The sequence below is a fragment of the Haemorhous mexicanus genome, chromosome 21, assembly GCF_027477595.1.
Source record: "Haemorhous mexicanus isolate bHaeMex1 chromosome 21, bHaeMex1.pri, whole genome shotgun sequence".
NCBI lineage: Eukaryota > Metazoa > Chordata > Aves > Passeriformes > Fringillidae > Haemorhous > Haemorhous mexicanus.
In genome coordinates, this window is record NC_082361.1 from 6329884 (window position 1) to 6351639 (window position 21756).

At 48.7% G+C, this 21756-nt stretch overlaps 2 protein-coding genes across 2 annotated transcripts in view; both read left to right on the top strand.

The window, feature by feature from the left end:
• The window catches only part of MEGF9 (multiple EGF like domains 9), a 48964-nt gene extending 34666 nt beyond the window's left edge, over positions 1-14298 (top strand). The window contains exons 3-6 of the mRNA XM_059865429.1: positions 515-654; positions 3933-4076; positions 4969-5241; positions 9462-14298. Coding sequence (XP_059721412.1) covers positions 515-654; positions 3933-4076; positions 4969-5241; positions 9462-9910 — 1006 coding nt within the window. The 3' untranslated portion in view covers positions 9911-14298. The remainder of the gene's footprint in view (positions 1-514; positions 655-3932; positions 4077-4968; positions 5242-9461) is intronic.
• A 3821-nt stretch (positions 14299-18119) lies between these two features.
• The window catches only part of CDK5RAP2 (CDK5 regulatory subunit associated protein 2), a 70297-nt gene continuing 66660 nt past the window's right edge, over positions 18120-21756 (top strand). Inside the window, 4 exon segments of the mRNA XM_059865458.1 lie at positions 18120-18254; positions 18256-18452; positions 18592-18653; positions 19300-19367. Of these exon segments, the coding sequence (XP_059721441.1) occupies positions 18135-18254; positions 18256-18452; positions 18592-18653; positions 19300-19367 (447 nt within the window). The 5' untranslated portion in view covers positions 18120-18134.

Here is a 21756-nt window from a genome sequence, read left to right on the forward strand (position 1 = left end):
CACATGAGCTGCTGCCCCAGCTCCCAGGGGAGCCAGCAGAGCAGGTGGTGAGCAGGGAATTGTCTGCTCACACAAAAATCTGGGAGGTGCTGCTCAGCACTGGTGTGGAGGGGAGAGGATGAGCCACGTGGGTCCTCTGGGATGGTTCAGGCACAGTGACCATGGGTGTGCCAGCGTCCTGCAGGACCCAGGGCTGGTGCAGGTGGAGCAGGGACTCCAAGGGGCCATGGGAGCATCTGCTGGGGCTGATGCAAGGGAATGGCTCTGGGCCAAGGCTTTCTGGAACGAGCAATGATTTCTGGTGCCCAGCTGGAAACTGCTGTCAGGGCAACTGGCTTGGCAGACACTCATGCTTTCTTGAAGTCCCCAGCACTTTTGGAAATGGTTGCCCCTGGGTTTCATGTCCTGCTTCCAGCAGAAAGGAATACAGGGAGTCCAAAACCCTGCCTGCAGGTTTGTACCCTGGATGCCTCCCAGCACAGCCAGATCTCACTGTTTGTTTTTCCCTCTGCAGCTCTGGGAAGTGCCAGTGCAAAGCTGGTGTCACGGGCCTGAAGTGTGAGCGCTGCAGTGAGGGCTACTTCAGGTTCAATGAGAGCACGTGTGAGCCCTGCCAGTGCAACAACCTCTCCCACACCTGCGACAGCTCCACAGGTGATGATGTCCTCTTGTCACCATGGGGGTGCAGACTTCACCTGCCCCCTCTGTCTCTGGTTTTTCTGTTCTCATTCAGCACACTCTGCTCTTATCCCCTTCATCTACATCTTTTTGCTTTGCACACCCAAAATCTTTACCTTAAAGCTGAAATGGCAATGCAGGGTTGGGGTTGGTCTCCTCTGAAGGAAGGCAGTGAAGGCTGTGTGCTTTAGCCCAGGCTGCAGTGCAGAGCCTTAACTCAGCAGCCTGTATCAAAAACTGGGGCTCTATTGTTCTCTGCACTTACACAAACACACAACATGGGCTTTTAAAGACCTTTTGTTTAGCTGCTGTTTACCTGGAAACATACCCTGTGCTGGCACTGACGTAAGGGGACTTGCTGCCACAGATAACAGGATCAGAGCTGCTAAAAACTGCCAGCATCTAATTAATACTGCCCACTTCTTATTAATTGGTCTTGTTCATTTTCCCTGATTATTTCTTTGACTGTCTCTCACTCAGATGTTGATAGAGTGCAAATGTTGAGGCACCTGTGCTTGAACAGCTTATGGGAGGGCAGGGGGAGAGATTGCTCTGCCATCTCTCTTGGAGGAGCACTGTTCTGCTTCAAATTCCAAATTCTCCTCAAACTCTCCTCAAAACTTCCAGGCTGAAAGGCAGTTCTGTAATATTTATCCAGGAGCTTAGAAAGGGATAATAATTAAAAGTAATGTTGCAGAATTTGCTGGCAGAGAGGCAGAGCTCATGAAATCAGGCATTTCTGGGCAGTTTGTGCCTGTGTGTTCCCTCATGGGCTGTGTGTTTGCAGCAGAGGAATGCCCTGGTCCGTGGGCACTGGGTCTGTGCTCCCTGGGGGTGAATTCCTGCGTTCCCTTGAGGATGAATTACTGCATTCACTGCCATACTGAACTCTGTGTGCTTGTGTCCTACCAGTACTGAGGGATACAAGGCTGTCACTAAAGCTGTGCACACATCAGCTGTCTGACTGATTTGGAGCTGGGTGTGTGGGTTTTGTGAAGGAGGAGGATAATCTGCTCTTCCTTTTTGTTCCCTCAATGTTCCTCCTGCTCTTGATTTATCAAAGAAAACTCAGCACAGACCTTGCTCCTGGGATGGGGCTGCTCTTTCTGCTGGGATTGCCCAGTGCTGCCCACAGCATTGCAATGAAAACCCCTCATTTTGTTTAATGGCCTATTGTTGATTTGACAGAAACTTTATGCTGCTGTGGCTGAGGGACCCAAACAAAACCAGAACAGAGAACGAAGTTGATTAAAAATTAGATCAGATGCCTGCTCTAGAGACTGCACTCTGTGTGACCTCCCCAGCTTTACATCAATTCTGTGTAGGCTTTGTCCAATTCTCAAAGTTTTTTCCCATTCATGCTATACTTTGGGCTCCCTCTGCTGGCTCTGCAGCCAGCTTCTATTTGGCATCACTCTGGCCAGGAGGAATATTTGAAATTACTGGGCATAAATAAATAACTTGGGCAGCAGGAGCTCCCCAGCTGACAGCACTTCCTCCAGCATGACCCTTGTACTCTGTGCTGTGGCTGTGCACTGAGGTGGGCTGGTGCTTCCCAGTTGGGGTCCTGTGAGGTCTGATCCTTCCTGAGGGCATTATCAGGATGAGAAGTGCTATTAATTATTAAGGCTCTCCACGGTGATACCTGATTGCATGCCTGTGCATGCTCTGCCTGGCTGAGCAACCTGCTGACTCAGGGAAACACAGCCTTTGCAGGGCTGCTGGAGATGGATGTGGGTGATTTCTGCTGATGGGAAAGACTTTGGTCCTGAAATGACCAAGGCAACACAGGTGTAGTTCCAGATTTATGCCCCTGTTAGAGCCTGGGCAGCACTGTCCAAGGCAGCCTTGCTGTGACCAGGCAGATGAACTTCCCTGTCCAAGACATCCATCCCTCTAAAACAGCTGATCCAGGTTTGCAGCTGGAGAAACCAAGCACAGCAGATAATTTTCCCTTCTAAACCTGACATCTCTCCCACAAAAACCACTGGCTCGTGCCTGACAGGCTGCTGAGGGAAGAGCAAACAGTGTGTGGGAGGTGACGCTGAGCGAGGGGTGCTGGCAGGGCCCTGCAGGGTGGGTGAATCAGCCACTTCCTGGGTTTGCTTCCTGCCCTTGGCAGCAGGGCTGGCTGCAAGGACATGCCAGGCTGCCTGGGGATGCTTGGCTGTGGAGTCATCACTGTGGGAATTGAGGAGCAGCAGCCGTGTCAGGTTTGTGAGGGAGCCAAACTGTTCTGATATTAATAAGAAAATCTGCTGTGGTCTTTCTAACAGTCAGCACAAACCTCAGTCAGGATTTTTTCCTGTGGTTGATGTTGATATGAGACTTCCCATCCCCCAGCAGCACTGCTGGGTCAGCTCAGTGCATCTGTTTGTGCTCTCCCACTGCTCTGGGCCCCCCCAGTTTATAGAAGGGGCTGTTGCCTTTGCAGACCCTGGTACATGGATGTAATCCAACCTTCCCTCAGCTCCCTGCCACCTCACTGAGGAGCCAGCTGAATTACAGCATGTTCCTGGTGATGGATGGGCTTTATATAGAGGCTGTGCTTTTGTAACTAAGGAGATTTTTCTTCTGGGTCACAGTAGTATCAAAATGCAATTTGGAGGCCGTTAGGAGACGGTGTCTGTGAAGACACAGCACATGGGGTTTCTGATTCAGGGGCTTCCCCAGGAAGGGCAGGTGGCTCACGTGAGCCCTCTCTTCTCTGGGAAGGTCAGTGACTGCTGCTGCCTTGTCCTGGGGTGGAGGAGCTGGAGCCACGCTGGTAGGATGGAGCTGCCTGCCCCCAAAGCAGGACAGTGGCATGTCCTCACCCCTGACCACCAGCCCAGGTGTACAGGAAGAGGCTGCACACAAAAAACCAAAGGTATAAACCTCAGGGACCCCTCATGAGAGTGGGGGACTTTCAGCATCAGTGTTCCATCTCACTGGTACAAGTCCAAACTGAAACTGCTTTCCTTGAGGAGAATTTTTACACTGATAACTCGTTTACCTGCAGTGACCTTTTAGTGCTGAGCTGTGGGCCCTCTCTGCTGGGGCCACCTGCTTTTTCTCATTATCTGTGTGTGTGTGGAACGAGGGGATGAGCATCAGAAGGTCATAAGAGGCCAGGATCATGTTTTGGCCAGAGGGCATCCAAAGCCACCTGTGAGCTCTGATAATTGAGTGTGTTCCATGTGGATTCTTGCTGCAAATGTTCTGCTCCAGTTCCTGCTGCTGAATGTTTGCTTGTTCTCCTCTCTGTTCCTCAGGCACCTGCCTGGACTGCCAGGAGAACACGGAGGGGGAGCACTGTGAGCTCTGCAAGGAGGGTTTCTATCGGAGCACCCAGCCTGCCCACGGCTGCCAGCACTGCCCCTGCTCCACCGTGGCATCCACTGGCACCTGCCACTTAGGTGAGGCTCTTGTTTTGGTCTGATTCCTCATAATGAAGGCTGCTCTCCTCAGTTGCCTTGCCCCTGAGAGTGTGTCAGCCCAGCAAGGTGTTTTATAAACTGTGGAGCTCCTGTTTGTGGGCACTGGAAGCAGCACCTGCTGTGATGGGTCCCTGGTGCTTGTGTTGCCTCTTGTGAGAGCAGCTGTGCAGGAGAGGGATCAGAATCACAAAATGGTTTGGTTTGGAAGGGATCTTAAAGTCTGGTTCCAGCTCCCAGTGTGTTGCTGCAGTCTGCTCTGAAGAGCCTGCAAAGTTTTGCAGAGAAGCTGCTGAGCTCGTGGCAGCCAGGAGGGGGGCAGGAGGTGCTCAGCAGGGCCATGTAGCCCTTCATACTTCTGAGTCTGCTTCTGAACATCTCCATGGGACTCCATGCAGAGATTCCCCAATGTAACTGAGACAAGTCAGAGCTGTAATAGTCATATCTAAGACTTTTTTTGATATTTCCCTAATCACTTTTGCAAGCAAGCTACTTCTGGCTTTGTATAGGCCCAAAAGTTCCTTTGGATTGCAAGCATCCCTGATATAGTTCCAGCTGTTCTCTGAAATTGCCTGTTTGAGATGGAAATGTTCAGGAATAATAATCTATTTCCTTAGCAACGTGCTGAGTTTGCTCTGTGGGATTGGTACAAGGCATCAGAACTCCCTAAAGCTGGTTTTTCCCCTACTAGCAGAGAAAGTGCTGCAGTTCAAAAGTTGTGTTTTCAGCTCAGAATTTGAGATTGGTCAATACTTGTGGCTGCTGATTTTTGTCAGGGTGCCTTGTGGTCACTTCCCACAGAACAAACTCCACAGCAGGGGTGTCTCTGCAAGGGGCTGTGGCACATCCCTGCTTTGCTTTCTGTGTTCTCCAGAGCCTGGCGAGAGCGTCCCGAGGTGTGACAAGTGCAAACCAGGGTACACTGGCCTCAACTGCAACCAGTGTGACAAGGGCTACTACAACTCAGACAGCATCTGCACGAGGTGTGAGTGCAACGGGAACGTGGAGCCCGCGCTGTCCCCCAGCGTGTGCCGGCCGGACAGCGGCGAGTGCATCGGCTGCCTGTACCACACCACAGGCTTCCACTGTGAGCTCTGCCAGGAGGGCTACAGCAGGGACTCTGAGGGCACCAACTGCACCAGGAAAGGTAAAAAATGCTGCTCAAGTCAGCGTCAAGGCTCACTGTGCAGCTGGTCAAAGGTTGGAGAGGGAATGCCGGTAATTGTTCTTGTTAGTTTAGATTCATCTGGCCTCTGGTGCAGAGAAGAAAACCAGATCTTTGTAAGAGAATCAAAGAATGAACTAGGTTGGAAAAGATCATCTAGTCCAACCTATGACTTAACACCTCCTCATCAATTAAACCATGGTACTGACTGCCACATCCAGGCTTTTTAAACACATCCAGGGGGACAGGGACTCCACCACCTCCAATTCCAGTGCACAGTCGTTGGTGCCTCCTGGCCTTGAAGGGTGGTTTAGAGGTAGCTCTGTAACCACCTGGATTCCAGACCCTGGGAGGCACTGCTAGTGAGCAAACTGGGAAAAACCCAATCCATATGTAGTGTATTTAATGTACAATGAGAGAGAATGGTTCTGGAGTTGCTCCTTCAGTGGTTATCTAGAGGCTGGTTTTCATGGTGGATGTCCAACACCATGCATGGAAACATTACCAGTGTGATGTATTAGATGAAAGAACCCAGAGTTCAGGGAAGTATTTGGGCACAAATTTGTCCTTGTCATGGACAGAGATTCAATTCAGATCTTCCATCAGGGGCTAATGTGGTTTTCACTCCTGTGCTGCTCACTGGGTGTGTAATCACAGAGTCCTTCCCTGCTCAGGGAGATGATCAGTACAACAAAGTTGCATGCTCATTAGCTGTAACAGGGCTGGAAATGGCAATTTTACATCAGCTCATCCATGACCTCCCCCTGCACAGCTCTGGCTTTGTGTAAGGATCTACATGACCTTGCTCCATTAAAATATATATGAATGGCTTTGCTTGGGTACTTCCAGCTTTCACTATTCAGTTTTATTTTAATGGCATTGTTGTAGCCAGTTCCTGATGTGGGGAAAGCCTGTCCCCTTTCAAGGGGGCTGGGACATGCTCCTTGAGCTTTCCTCTCTCCCTGACACTTATGTTTTCCCTTTTTTATTAAGCAGTTAAAAAGATGTCCAGCTTCTTTCCAGTTCCTTAAACAAAAATTGCCTAAAATCTGACATGCTGAGGTTACTGAGCATTAACTTCTTCTAGGTTAAGATTTTCATAAATCACCAGTGCATTTGATTGTCTTCTGGAATGAAATCATCCCCGAGGCTCTGTTTCAGTAGTCACAGGTGAAATGAGCCAGCAGGTTCTGTACAGCCTGGGCAAAGCTCATGTATCCTCAGGGGCCATCCAGAGTCTTAAGCCTGACCAGGACTTTGGTGCTTTCAACTGACAGCCGGTTGAATATGAGCCAGCAGTGTGCCTTGGTGGCCAAGAAGGCCAGTGGCATCCTGGCCTGGATCAGGAATGGTGTGGCCAGCAGGAGCAGGGAGGTCATTCTTCCCCTGTACTCGGCGCTGGTGAGGCCACACCTGGAGTGCTGTGTCCAGTTCTGGCCCCTCAGTTTAGGGAGGATGTTGAGATGCTTGAGCACATTCAGAGAAGGCAGCGAGGCTGGTGAGGGGCTGGGAACACAAGCCCTGTGAGGAACGTTTGAAGGGGCTGGGGCTGTTTAGCCTGGAGAAGAAGCTGTTTAGCTCTCTACAGCTCCCTGAAGGGAGGTTGTAGTCAGGTGGGGTTGGTCTCTTCCACTGGGCAGCACTGACAGAACCACAGGACACAGTCTGAAGCTGCATCAGGGAAGGTACAGGTTGGATATTAGGAAAAAGTTTTTCACTAAAAGAATAATAAAGTATTGGAATGCTCTTCCCAGGGAGGTGGTAGAATCACCAGCTCTGGATGTGTTTAAAAAAAGACTGGACATGGCACTTGGTGCTATGGTCTGGTTGAGGTGTTAGGGCATAGGCTGGACTCGATGATCTTAGAGGTCTCTTCCAACTTCATTATTCTGTGATTCTCTGAAGGCACATAGAGAGGATATTCAAGGGACTGAAATGAGTGTTTTCAGCCCCAGAGCAGGTGGTGCTCCTGCTGCCAAGGGGTGGCACAGCAGGGACTCACCCTGGTGCAGTGTGGCTCTGTGCCACCCAGCCAAGCACCGCAGCCTCCCCGGGGCCGAGCACGTGGCCTCCTGCCAGAGCTGCTCCACTGCAGGAGGCAGCAGCAGCTCTGCAGAGCCGGCCCTTCAATCAAGCAGCTGGATCTGAGGTTCCCGTCACAGCTGCCAAAGCAGCCCATTGAGTGAGCAGCTGCTGCTCTCAAGGAGCTGCTCTGGGACATCTGGAGGGCTGGCAGGGCCCGGGAGCGGAACAGGCAGCGCCGTGTCACGGCCCGGAAGCGGCGCCGGGGCCAGAGCCCGGCACTTCACCGTGACGTTCCTGGGAGCGCCAGGAAATGTCTTCACCCCGGGCCTCCCTGCCAGCCCTGAGCTGATGCTGACTCACACATAAAGCCCAGAAAAGTGCTGTTTCCTTGCTGGTGAATCAGCCATTGTCTCGGTTCTGTTTTTTCCCTACTTACAGCTTTGCCAGGGATTGAGTGTTGGTGAAGGAATTTGGAAATGATGACTGAATTCCTTATGCCCTTTTCCCAAAGCCAGAGGTTTTCCAGGAACTTCTTGCTCCTGTCATGTTGCTTCCTATTGCAAAATTTTGCCTGTCATGCCATAGAGAAATGCCTTCTGGCATTCAGCACCCTGAGTGTCCTTATCAGCCTGAGGGAACAGAGGAGCTGCTGCGGGGAGGGGACTCTGAGCAGAACCTCAGTCAGGTGTGTGATGCCCCTTCCAGAGGAATTTCTTTCTCAGTTGCCTGAACTCGGAATGTGACAGCCCAAAGTTAACTTGTGGGAGTTCCCCTGAGGGCCCGTGGCAGGACATGTGCTGAATATTTCCAGCTCCCGTTGCCATTGGAGATGGAACTTAGTGCAAAATTAGTCCTTCGGAAGTGACTCTCCTCCTCAGTCGTAATTAGTAGATGTTCAGGAGAGCTGGAAGCTGGATCTATACAGCATGGCACCATCAGCTGTAATTGCTGCAGCTGTACATGGATTTAAAATGAAGTTGCTCTTCTGTTGGCAGGAAGAGAGTGGGAAAGAGGATGCAGAGAGTCCTGTGGAGCAATAGGTGCAGAGAACATTCTGGCTGATTGAGGCTTCAGTTTGTGGAGTGTTCCTGTTGCCTGAACTTGAGAATCTAAAATAGATCAGGTTATTCATGTGAGGAAATGCTTTATTAGCTACATTTGTGAGCTTAATACTACAGATTTGTGGTGCTCTCTGAGGCCTGTAGCTCAGCAGGTTTGATGCAGGCATAATGAATTCGCATCCCACTTCTGAGATCTCAAGGTTAACCTGACTCCTGAACTAGAAGGGAGTTAATCCCATGGCTGCTGGAAGTAAGGGAGGTTCTTGGCTATTTAGGAGAAGACAGAGCACAGTCTGGTAGTTCCCATGTTCTGATCCTTCCTGTGGGCACCTATGCCAACAGCTGAAACCAAACCAGGATCCCAGCTGGCCTCTGCTGTGTTCAAAAGCTTCTGAAGGATATCCACAATCTTTTTTTACTGGGACTTGGTGACCTCCTGCTTCTGGCTGTGTAGATGGGGGATCTCCATGTGGTTTGTGTATGACTTCATTCAAAAGCAGAACTGAGGTTATTTTGCCCTTTTTTTTACCTAAAGTGGTGCAAACACTGAACCCACTGCAAAATGCCGGGATGGCTGAGTACTTGTGGTTCATTTCTTCAGTTTTGATCTTCCTGTTTGTACAAGCAGAAATAATAATACTGAGAACAAAGTCCTACATCTGGTGCTCTGGTTGTGAAGGGTTTAGGCTCCTGGAGCTGCTGTGTCTGAGTGTGCAGCCCACACAGACACCAAGGGACACGTTGGTTCAGAGTCTAAACTTGCTGAGCTTGGTAAAGCCCCATTTTCCTGGTCTGAACAGGAGCTGGGCTGGGACTTGCTGTCATCATGAGCTCCTGTATTAAACCCTGAATCGTGACTGCTGCACCTGTCCCTCAGCACCAGATTTCCAGAGGACTCCTGTAGTCCGTGGGCACTTAGCACATAGAATTATATTAAAAAACCCCACACACAGCCCTGGACAGACATTTTCTAAACTGCTTTGAAAAAATACCAGTTTAGCAGTGTAGCCTTAATTGCCATAATAACTGTGATATAAATGTCAAATCTCTTATGTTTGTGTTTGATTTTCAGTTCAGCAGATTTTTTTATTGATCATTTTTTAATTTGTTTTGTAGAAGCCACTCCAGAACCAAGGGAGTTTACAACTTCAGCTCCAAATACCACCAAGGCCACATCCTTTTCCACAGCAGTGCTAAACAGTACTTTGTCACCAACAACTCTACAGACAATATTTCCTATAAGCTCCTCTGACAACAGCACCTCTGCTTTCGCAGATGTTTCATGGACTCAGTTTAACATCATTATTTTGACAGTGATCATCATTGTTGTGGTCCTACTAATGGGTTTTGTGGGTGCTGTCTACATGTACCGTGAGTATCAGAACCGAAAACTTAATGCTCCCTTTTGGACCATTGAACTCAAAGAGGACAACATCAGTTTCAGCAGCTACCACGACAGCATTCCCAACGCTGACGTGTCGGGGCTGCTGGAAGATGATGGCAATGAGGTGGCCCCGAATGGACAGCTGACGCTGACGACTCCCATGCATAATTATAAAGCTTAAAAGTCATCCAGCTATTCCAAAGTTTGCTTCTCAAAAAGTTACAGGGCTTGTGGAAGGGGTGTCAGGATCCGTGCCAAGGCTCCACGCAGAGGAATTTGCTCTTCAGATACTCTCTGGTGCAAGGCGTGCTGTAGCTTGCAGGTGAACAGAAGACAGTGTAGTACACCTGAATTTCAGGTAGTGGGGTGAAATGCATTCAGTGTTCTCCATAAAGATCCATAGAATTCACTGTTGTTATAAGCTGGATTATGCTGAATTGAAAGTATTTTTATGAAGAGGTGGTGGGGTGGAGAGAGCAGAACCCGATGAGGAGTCAGAAGCTACTTGGTTTCCAGCCAACCCAACACTTGTGTCTTCATCTTTTAGTTTGCAAAGTAGCTCGTGAATTAACAGTGGAATTTCAGGAAACAGATCTTTGGAAAGGCATCATCTTCATTCCTGACAGAAACTTATTTGAAAAGGAGAACAAAAAAAAAAAAAAAAAAAAAAAAGGAAGTAATTGTTCACTGTACTACCAAAAGGCAAGTAGGAGGAGTGAGTTGCACACTGAAAAAGTCACCATTATCTGTTCCCACTAAGCAGGGAAATGGGAAAAAAATCCTAAGAACATTTGAGTTAGGGAAGAGACTAAGCTTTTCCCTTTCTGAATATTTATACAGGGTGATGATGCTATTAAGTCATAGCAATCCATTTTTTTCTAGAAGGAGTTAATGAACTTGTATAGTTTCTGTGCAAGGGAAGACGACAAGACATCTCAGGGTTGCCATGTAAAAATAAAAGCCAGGCTTAATACCCTACCCTGATAGAAATGGTGTGTTCTGTATATAAAATGTAATATATCTTCTTGGAATTGTATTTGTAATTATTTGTAAAAAAGACGAGCAACCAACTGACCAACCAAAAAATCCCCAACAACAAAACCATGAGCCCCTCCCCAACCTCCCCCACTCCCCAGGTCATGTTTTATCCTCTAGGTTTTAATTGTACAGCGGTTAGTGACATTGTTTAAAAAAGAAAAATCATGAGGATTGTTTAAAATACTGTAAATGAGATGGCAATATTGTTGGAGCTGGGCCTCTGGCAAACACCAACTGCTTAAAGCTTTTCTTCCATTGTCATTGAATAACTTCTTTTTTAGGGAAAATGTGAGTGGTCCCTGCTTGTATCTGTCAAATTTTGCCTTTCCTTCAAATACAGAGTGAATACCAGTGTTGCCATCACTAGGGCTGAGTAGGTGTCCAAAAACTGGATGCACCAATGTATTCCATGCTTTTAAGTCTCTCTACAAAATGCAAATACACTGTCACAAACACCCTGAGAGCCTGGGCTCATTGGCTGAGGTTCTCCCAAGTGGGTGCTCATCGTGTGGAGGGATCCCACTGCCATCCCTGCTGAGCTGACATGGCAGGGGGGATGTGCTGGAGGGCTGAGCTCAGCCCCCTGGCTTCCTGAGGGCCAAAAGTCTCCTGGATTTGGGTGGAAGCAGCTTTGGGATGAGGAGCTCACAGGACCCGATGTGCGCTTCGAGGCTCGGAAGGTAAAAGGGCACAGATGCTTTCAGAATTTAAAATAGCACAAGGTGGTGGTGGGGAATCAGCTGTTCAAAAACACTGCAGGGAACAGGTTTTACACATTCCCCTGGTTTTGGTGGGAGGCTGGTGGGCTGTTAGCAGAGAGAACAACTCACAGGCAGCACTGCACAGGGAGGTCACACCGTGGAACTCCTGGGTTGGTACCTGCAGTGTGTGTGCCTCGGGGCAGGGGCTGTGCCATCTGTCCCAGCCCTGGAAATCAAACTACTGCATGGAAACAGGGCAAGAAGCAAATATTTCCCTTCACTCTTGCCCAGCCTCAGAGCTGCAGCTGCATTGCTGTGTGTGGTGGGGCAATGGTGATACAGAAGCTGGTGGATGTATCTTCTGATCCAGGAAAAAAGTGAATATATCTCCAGATGAGAAATGGTAGAGAGAACATGTTGGTTATTTATTTGTTTTCAGTGCTGTGAGGAGGTTTCTCTTAGCTTTGGAAACTTGGTGGGGGGGGAAGTAGGTGATTCAAACACATGCTCAAAGATGCTATTTCTGCCTCAAAAACTTGCTGCTTGATTTAAACTTGAGGCATGGCAAGTCAGAATGAAAATTGTTTAGGATGACCAAGGGAAATGGTGAGGGCAGAATGTGGAATTGCATATAGGCCCAAGCTGATGGAAAAAAGCTGATGGAAAAGCTCCTGGTGCCTGCAGTGGGCCAGGGTGAGGTCTCATACTTCAGATAATAAATCTGGCTCATGTCATTCAGAGCAGTGTTACTTTTAGCTATAAAACGGGGGAGGACTGGAGGAGAAAATCTGGATATTGCTAATCCTTGAGTTACTCATCAAACTTTTAAAGAGCAGGGTGGTGACAAGACAGAAAATTTCCTGGAAATTGTAATTATTTAGAGGTGCTGATCTAGTGATACCCTTGCACCCCACTTCATGGGGTGAGGAAAGGTAATTTAGGAAGTGTTGGCTTCTGGGACTGATGCTAGCCAGCAAATCGAAGGACAGGTTGTTCACTTTAATGTTTCTAAAATACTTTAGCAGATTTTTTAATCTCTGCCACAAAAACACCTCTTCCTTAAATTTTGCTGTGTCTGTGGGCTGCTTTGGAACAGGAACAGGCTTGGATTTTGTCTCACTGTAGAACTAGGGACCATCTGCTCCAGCAGAGCGTGGGCTCAGGTGCTGAGCCCTCCTAGTCCCTGCCTGCCGCAGCACAGGAGGTGTTGGCACCTGGGCTGCTTCTGACCTCCAAAGTAATCCAAAGGCTTTGTGTTTGGGAAGAGGAGGAGTCAGGATGCCCTGCAGGGTGGGACAGCTGCTGCCTGTGGATTGCACAGCTGGATGAAGGGATGGAGACAGCCTGGAAACGTGATGGGAAGCTTGGTTGGGCAGGGGGACCTGGCTGCCCAGATTTGGATGGCACAGGATGTTCCTGAACAGGGAGCACAGTGAGGATGTGGCACTGGCACTGTGCTTGTCAAATGGAAGAATGACACAGCAGCCACCTCCTGCCACCCAGGCCTTGGCACACAGGAGCAACAGTAATGAAAGGAAATCAGTGCCTCAGCAGGGAAAGAATAAACAGCTTCATGTTTGCCTTTGGTGATGTGAGATCAGATCATCCGTGCTCTTATCAGTTCCCCTGGCACCAGAGGAGGGGAGGAAGAAGCTGAGCTGGTTCTGTCTCCAGTCACCTTGGAATGGGTTGTACCTGGAGGAGTGGCAGTGCTCAAACACTTGTGCTGGGGTACTGAGGCCAGCAGCACCATGCTGTGTGTCATCGCTTGTCATGAGGCTCCCCAGGAGCTGAGGTTTGTTCTGAGGGTGGGGTAAGGGCAGGAAAACCAGAAGTGGACTCTCAGGGCTGTTTTGAGGCCCAGCTGAGCAGCCAGCGAGGCCAGAGGAGGGCATCTTGGTGACATGTGGGGCTGAGGTGGCAACCCGGGTACACAAGGTGTTCCTGATGGCCACAGTAGCACCTTCTGCCTGGGAATGGTGCCCAGCTGCAGAGCTGGCACAGAGAAGGACACGAGGGGAGGTGTGACAGGGCAGGGGGCTGGTGGATGTGGGAGAGCAGCTCCAGGCACTATCCCTGGCAGGGTGAGGGCCCAGCTGGTCTGGCTGGGGCGAGCCCAGCTGGGCAGAAGAAGCAGATGAAGGGCACAGAGCTGGGCTGGGGCAGGGCTCGGGGCAGCCTGCAGGGCTCTCAGCTTGGGGGAGCACTTGGAGTACAACAGACAGGCAGAAAAGTGGTTGAGCTAATGAGGAGAGATGATCTCCAACCTCATGGACCACTGTAGCTGGAAATAGCTACGAGGAGCACTAGCCCTGGGGAGCTGTCAGGAGATGTCAGCCACTGGAATGATAATTCCCTTGGACCAGGCTGAGCAAACTTAGCAGGCATTTAGGAAAGAGGAGGGGATATATCCAGCATCCTTCAGGTATCCTGGGCCAGTTAACCACTGCTGTGCAGCATCATCCTCTTCAGTGTTACAGGCAATGTAAATGTGGCAGGAAGTTTGCTCAGTCCCCTTTAAATAAAGGATATAAAAATAGTTTTCTCTTTAACGTGAAGTTTTAGAGTGAGCTCCCACAGGACTCTGCTCTTTATGTGTCAGAGGAATGGATTAAAATAAGAAAAATGTGGGCCTTAAAAGTTGTACTTGCTCCCATCTGAAACCCATCAGTCTCACTCTACATCCAAATACAGTGTCTCCCAAGCATATGCTATGCTTACAAATGCATTTCTAAAAAGAAAAAGTGTATGATTTGAATATATGTCAGAATTTATACAGAAGAATGTTATTTAAAATGAATAAAAATAAATGTATATAATTTGTATCTATGCCACTTGGATTTTTGCATTTGTGTTTTTGTTCATTGAATTTCAGCAAGAGTCTTTCCAGTGACAGAAAGGATTGAATCCAATCTCATCCCAGTAATAACATTTGTTCCAAGAGAATTATTCCTTCATTATGCCCTTGTATGCAAGATGAGAACCAAGGCACAAAAATGTTTTCTATCACAGATATTCATAAGCACAGTTGACATTCTGTGTAGGAAAATCCAGCTAAAAAAGGAGCCCTCTGATCTCTTGTGTCTGCTATCAACCATCCCAGCCCTCAGCTGTGGTTGGGAGCTCCACAGGCAATGACTGTTTTCCCACTGTTTTCTGTATCATTCACATGGACACATTTTGTCAGAGATGTGAATCACTAACATGGAAACCCTCAGAGCAAAGCTGGAAATGGGATGAGGATATTGTATCAGATTTTTCTTCATGACCACAGATGTCTTTCAAAGGCCATTTTTGTTACAGATACTCTGAAATCCACAACTGTGGCATCAGTTCTGGGAGTGTTTGCCTGAGAGGGGCCTGAGAGGGGCCTGTGGAAAACTTGCATTTCCTTCTCACTTTGCAGAGTTAGGAAATTGATTTTGTTTTGCAAACACAACTGTTAAAGACTCTTTTTTTGTGAAAGCTGTTTCTGACTCTTCAGCCCTTATTAAGCAAAGAACTGGGAGAGGTAAGGCTTCATACACTGAGTGAGCACGTGGTTTTCAGTGTTCATTCAGATGTTTGACTGAGCCAGAGCTGTGTAAGGAAGGGTCACACTGGTGAAACTCAAGGGAGTTTATTGAGACCTGATTTGCATTAGCAGAGCAGTTGGATTGTGCATGACTTAACTTAGGAAGAATCCTGCTGTGAACTGTGTGAGGAGGAGGCAGAGCTGAGTCTGAACCAGGTCCCCAGAGCAGGGAGTGAGAACAGGAGGGTGAGGGGGACCCGTGTCCAGCTGGTGGTGACATCAGCCTTCCTTGTGCCAGCACAGCACAGCGAGCAGCTGGCTCCCGTCCTGCTCAGCCCTACCCCTGCACTCCCCAGAAGTCTTTCCCAGATTCCCTTTAGGACTCTGCCTGAGGTGGGAAGGATCTCAGGCTGCCTTGAGAAGAAGGAAAGTTCCAACACGGCTTCCTGGCATGAGGGTTTAGTGTAATCTCCCCAAATGTGCTACTAATGAATTTAAGGTTAAACAACATTAAGCAGATTATCCAAAGACAAGTTGTTAACTGCTTCTAAACAACACATTTCCCAGTCCTGTCTGCCCCTTGCAGCTTCCTGGTGCTACTGCAGCTTGTAAAACATCGGGCAGTGCAGTAAATTTCCCAGGGAAATGTTCCGTGCTGGCTGTGTGTATACATGGAATCACAGGGCCACAGAATGGTTTGGGTTGGAAAGAACCTAAGAGATCATCTCATTTCCCCTCCTGCCATGGCAGGGACACCTTCCACTCGAGCAGGTTGCTCCAAGCCAGCTTGGCCCTGAACACTTCCAGGAAAGATAAAGAGGGATGTATGTCTATATATCCCTATCTTTGTCCATCAGACAGCCACTTCAGGAAGTAATCAACTTCACAAGGAGGGCCCTGCTGATTTCCTTTTGACTACAGGGTGTTAGACATGGGCTGTGACTCTGCAGACTCATGTGCTGTGTGTGCAGAGTGATTTACTCTGCACTTGTGGCTGATGGATGCTGATTTAAAGACCTACATCAAATATGTAAAACCTCAGAGAAACCTTAGATGAGATTAAACAAATTGGTATTATCATTTCAAGTGAGTGGACTTAGTCATTTTATGAAGATCTGCTCTGTAAAGGAGGAAAACTCACATTTCAGCCTGGCTGATCAGATCCTCGTGCCATATGGCAGACCTGATTTTGTGAACTTAATTTCGGCTTGGCAGAGGCCACTCCAAAAGGGTTTCAGTCACATAAGGTGACTGAAGTGTCTCTTGAGGTCTCTCATGGGGGGGGTTGAAGGGACTAAACATCCCTTGGGGTCATCAGACTCCAAATGCAAAGCATGAGGCATGTCCAATTGGACAGGAGATGGGCTTGAGAGCTTTATTTGTGCTAAGTAGTGCCTGGCACTTCGGGCAGTTTAGGACTGCTGCAGCTCCATCATGCACTTGTACCCATAAAGCTGAAAGAATTAAGCAGGAATGGGAAGCCCACTGTGACCTACACATCCAGGGCTGCTCCCACCAGTCTGGGGCATTTGACAGGTGATTGTCAATCTAAACAGTGCAGGTACATGGAAGAAATGGAGTTCACAGGGCACCAGGCCAACTGGAATAATAAACTCACAGAACTGGGAATAATAAACTCAAGGAATTCATGGCCTGTGTTCAGCCCTTATCTGTGGCCTAATTCCTGGCAGGGTAAGAGTGCCCTTGAGACAGCCTGGAAGAAAGTGAGTGAAACCTGACCTGATCTGGTACCAAAGAGGAAACCAAATCCAAAAGAGGAAACCAAATCTAATGCACAGGGTCACTCCTGTGCTTCCTTGTGTTACAGAGAATGGTAAGAGCAAGTCCCAGCATGAGGCACCACCTGATGCTCGATGCACTCTGGGGGCAGAGTGGCTGGAAGGCAGCCCAGTGGAAAATGGGAGTGGCTGAACATGTGCCCAGGTGGGCAGGAAAGCCAATGGCTCCTGGCTTGTACCAGCAGCAGTGTGGCCACAGGAGCAGGGCAGTGATTGTCCCCTGTGCTGAGCACGGCCGAGGCTCCTCGAGTGCTGTGCCCAGTTGTGGGCCCCTTGTGACCAGAAAGGAGGAGCTGGAGCGTGTCCAGGGAAGGGAATAGAGCTGGGGAAGGGTCTGGAGCACCAGGAGCAGCTGAGGGACCTGGAAAGGGGCTCAGCCTGGAGCAAAGGAGCCTCAGGGGGGACCCTGGGGCTCTGCACAACTCCTGACAGGAGGGGACAGCTGGGGGGTCAGGCTCCGCTCCTAGGGAACGATAGGGACAATAGGGAACAGCTTCAAGCTGTAGGGGCAAGGTTTAAGTTGGACATCAGGAGAAATTTCTTCACAAAATGGGTGATTAGGCATTAGGAAGGGGCCGTCTAGAGAGGTGATAGAGTCCAAGGAGTGACTGGACATGGCACTCAGTGCTCTGGGCTGGCTGACAAGGCAGGGATTAGTCAAAAGTTGGATTCCATATCTCAGAGGTCTTTTCCAGCCTAAATAATTCTGTGAATCTGTGATGATGTAAATAAATATTACAAGGAGTTATTTCACTCCTGCACATGGGTTCTAAATGAATTAAAGGAAGGCAAGGATGAACAGCAAGGAGGGGCCTGGAGCTCCACTTGTGCCCAGCGCTGTTCCCCGGGCCATGCCCCGTGAAGGAGGGGCCACCACAGCAGCATTTCATCCAGTTCAGCATTTCCCCCTGTCCATGTTCAGAAATGTCCAATGCAGCTGAATTTTCTCCCACAAAAACTGGGAGAGCCGACACGCTTACAACTTTGCTTTACAAAAAATCCCCTCCCAGATCATTCAAAATCCTCCTGCACGGCTAATGACAGCAGCTGCCTGCGCCCCTGCCCGTGGCGATGAGCAGTGACCAGAATGTGGAACTAACGCGTGTTTATTTCTTCCGCCGAGCCCAATGACGGCTGTGCCCTGCGGGGAACATGGTAAACATCAGCGCCAGCGGCTCTGCCAGGCTCGGCAGGAGCCGAGGGCCCGGTGCCTCCCTTCCAAAGCCTCTCCCAAATGGGGATACTTTTGTAGCAGGGCCGGGGCAGCGGCGGGGATCACCCTCTCCCCTCTCGCGCCACCTCAGGCGCCCCGTCCCCTCGGGCTGTCAGCCCGGGCTCCTTCCCTCACTCGAGATGGCGCCGGCCGGCACCCGCCCCGCTCTGCCCTCAGTCAGCATGGCCACTGCCCGCGCTGTTCGGCGCGCTGCCCTCATCAAAGATGGCGGCTCCCATTCACTTCCCATTGTGCCCGCGCTCCGCGCGCTCCGCGGCGGCTTCGGCGGCTTCAGCGCGCTCGACGCAAAGATGGCGGAAACGATTGCGGGCGTTTGAATTCCAGGGAAGCCGCCAAAGCCGCGCACAAAGGCGGCGGACGCCGCGGGAGCCGCACGGCCGATCCATGGATTCGCTGCCGGGGGAGGACCCGACGCTGCCGCTGCCGTTGGAGGGCAGGTACGGGGGAGCGGCGGGGCGGGGATGCGCGGGGCAGCGCGGGTGCGTGTGGCGGGGTCGGGCCCGCCGGCCGCGGACGGGCTCAGGGGGACGAGCCCGCGGGCGTTTTGCGCTCAGCGCTCTCCTCCTTCTTCCCCAGCGTCCTCCGGCTGCCGGACATCTCCCGCGGGGACCCCCAGCCCGGCCCGCCCGGCCGACAAGGTAAGGCTGGATCGCGGCCGGAGCCCGCACATCCCTGCCCGGCTCGGTGCTTCGCGCTGGTCCCCAAACCTGCGGAAAAAACCCCATACTGGCGGCAAAAAGGCAAAAAAAAACCCTTTTAAGTGATGCGCTTTTTTACGTAATGTAAGAGTTTTTAAGACCACGGAGCGCCAGCAGCTGCTGCCGTCACTGCTGGGTGCTCGCTGCCTGTGGTCATTAGGGCTTTCAGCCTTATATAAGATGATCAGCGGTTTTGTGCGGCGTGTTCTTAAAATACTTGGACTATGCATTGGGGCCGTGCTGCCTGGTCACATTCTGCTCGGGGTTAGGGAAGTTGCACGCTGTGCATCATCCAGTTCTTTCTCTGAGGGTTTATTCTTGACAGTGCACCTCACATAGCCCAATTCCAGTGTACATCATAATTTAAGTGGGTGATGGAATTTGGGAGTTTAAGTGATAGACAGCTTAGCGTGATCAGAAAGGAATGTAGATACTGACACGTAATGTAAACAGGGGGCCAACCAGTGCCTCTCTCACTTCCCTAAAGGTTTTGTTATGTTTAGATTAGTGTAGACATTTGCCAAATTGAAACTCTACTTAGAGAGATTCTGCTGTCTGAACTGGTTCTGTCTTCTTTAATGTCTAGTAGTACCAGATGTGGCAGAAGACACAGTCTCACCAGCTCGAGCTCGGACCATGAAGGACTATGAAAATGTAAGCAGAACTTTTAATGTAAGACTTGGTGACAGATTTATGGCCAAGGTATTTCCAGCATGCTGGTTGAAGTGTTGACTCTTAGTTTGTTTCAGCTGATACACATCTTTTGGAGGTGTGACCAGGTGAATTTCCCTGTCCATGCTTTGAACCTCCATTTCTTAAGTGCTGCTTTCAAAAACCGAGGCAGAAATTTGTTGTTCAAAGCAGCCAACTGCTGTGCTGAAGTTGTGAAACAAAATTGGCACCCTTTGCTCTGAAGTTCCTGCAGCTCACCAGAAACATCAGAACTTGTTTTGCACATCTGTTGCTGATTTATTTCAGGGAAGCATCAAGTTTATTTTCATTTAGGTTAGTGTGGGATTTGGCTTTTTAATTCATTGACTATGGTATAATGCCTTTTAACTTTATAGTATGAGTGTGCTTGGAATGCTTGTGTTATGGAAGTCTAGTAGCATTGTGACAATTCTGTAGATAAAAGTGTTTTGGCACTTACTAGAATATAAAGGAAAATATTAGATTTTAAAAATATATTAACTGTGTTCTCTTTTTAAATTGAATAAGACAGTTGTTTATGTCTGCTGAATGCTGATTTGATTGGGCTGTGTTGTAGGACAGCTTCCCCTTTCAGGACTAGAGTGAAAAACTTTTGAGGCATTTATTGTTGTGTGAAGAAGCTGTAGAGGGGAAGGCAATCTAAAATCTCTGAGATGATTGCTACAGATAAAGGCTGTGGCTGCTGCCTTTGGCTGTGCCGAGAGTCTGCAGTTTCATTGTGCTGCTGCTGCTACCTTTTGTGGCAATGCTCTGTTTGAAATGAGTGTTTCTTACAAACTCTTTCATTTTCTTGTGGCCTTATATCCCCCCTGCTCTTTGCTCAAAATTTAAAGCTTGTTTTAGAAAGCCTTGGGTGAAGGGTGTTTTATTTTGCAGTCTGTATCTATTTCCCTTTCTCTCTTTTCTGTGTGTTGGCTGGGGTAGACAGACACTGCCTTGGCATTGGCATGTGCTTAAAATCTCTTACTGTGATGTGTGCCAAAGACCTCAGTCCTGAATACACATTTTGCTAGTGATTTACTGTCTGCAGGTTTCCTGGGCACGGGGGAAAAAAGTTGCAGAAAGAAGGAAAAATCTGTTGCTGTTTGTCCTGTGTGATGTAGAGCAGGGCCTCCCCACAGGTCTGGCATCCTGGTATGCTCAGACCCCTCACGTTAAACTGAGCTGTAAAACTTCCCATGGGATGAGAACTTTTATGGATGCCAGCAGTGTAATGAAGCTCAAAGATCCGTTGCCATGAAGGAAGAAGAATATACATAAAACACCAGTAAACTTATTTCTGTAACTGTTATTCATACAGGCTGTTAGAAGGATGTAATGAAAAGAATGAGCTCTGGCCTGGTAGCTCAGGGAGAACAGGTTGGATGTAATGACCCTTAAGTGGGCTGGAAGGTGGATCCATGTAGGAAAGGTCCTTTAATGTTTATACCTGGAGAAGGTGCTGAGCTGGATAATGTTGGAGGTGCAGGTTTTTGAATTATTTATGGAGCCCCACTTTGTTGCAATATGGAGATAACCATTCTATCATAGAAAACATGATTACATGGGCAAAGTGAAAAGCATCTCTGAGGAGGACCTTGTTATGGGTAATGAGGTGTTCATGAGCAGAAAGGGTGATGGGTATCAAATAAGGGAGCTGGGTAGTAACATTTGTGGGATTCTTTCTTGTCTCTCCAAACCCTCTTAGAGTTTTGCTGTAAATCTAAAACAGCTTTTATAGTTGGAAACTGTTGTGCTGTGAAACCACAGCCACTGCTGACAAATCCCTTTTGAACAAAACTGGCTCCATGCAGACTTGGAAAGGAGCTAATCTGAGCTAGGATTTGCTGCCATGCTGCTCATGCTGTGGGATGTTCTGTGCACTATGTATATCAGTGTTGGTTTTCATTCCTTTTGTTTAAATACAGGAATCAAAATTCATAAAGGAATTAAGACTGAGTCTTCAAATGCATAAGTTCAGTGGGTTGCTTTTAAAATCTTTTTGCAGTGTGAGCTTTCTCACATTTCACATGTTTTATTTCATTAAGCAATAACTTTTAAATTGTCTGCCTGCTCTAACATTCATCCAAGGAACTGAACATCAGAGATGACATTTGTTTCACTCCTTGGGTTATGATTGCATAGTCTGTTTCATTTGCCTTTTGAAAATATTACCCTTAAGCACTTTGGTTTATCTCTGTTGCCACTGAAATGCATGTAACAGGAGTTGTGAAATGCTGAATATCTTGAAATTATTTTTTCCTTTTTACTCAGAAATATATTGAATGTAAGGAGACCAATTAGAAGTTCAGCTGGTACAACTTCAAAGTGTTTTTGTCACTTGTACTTTTTA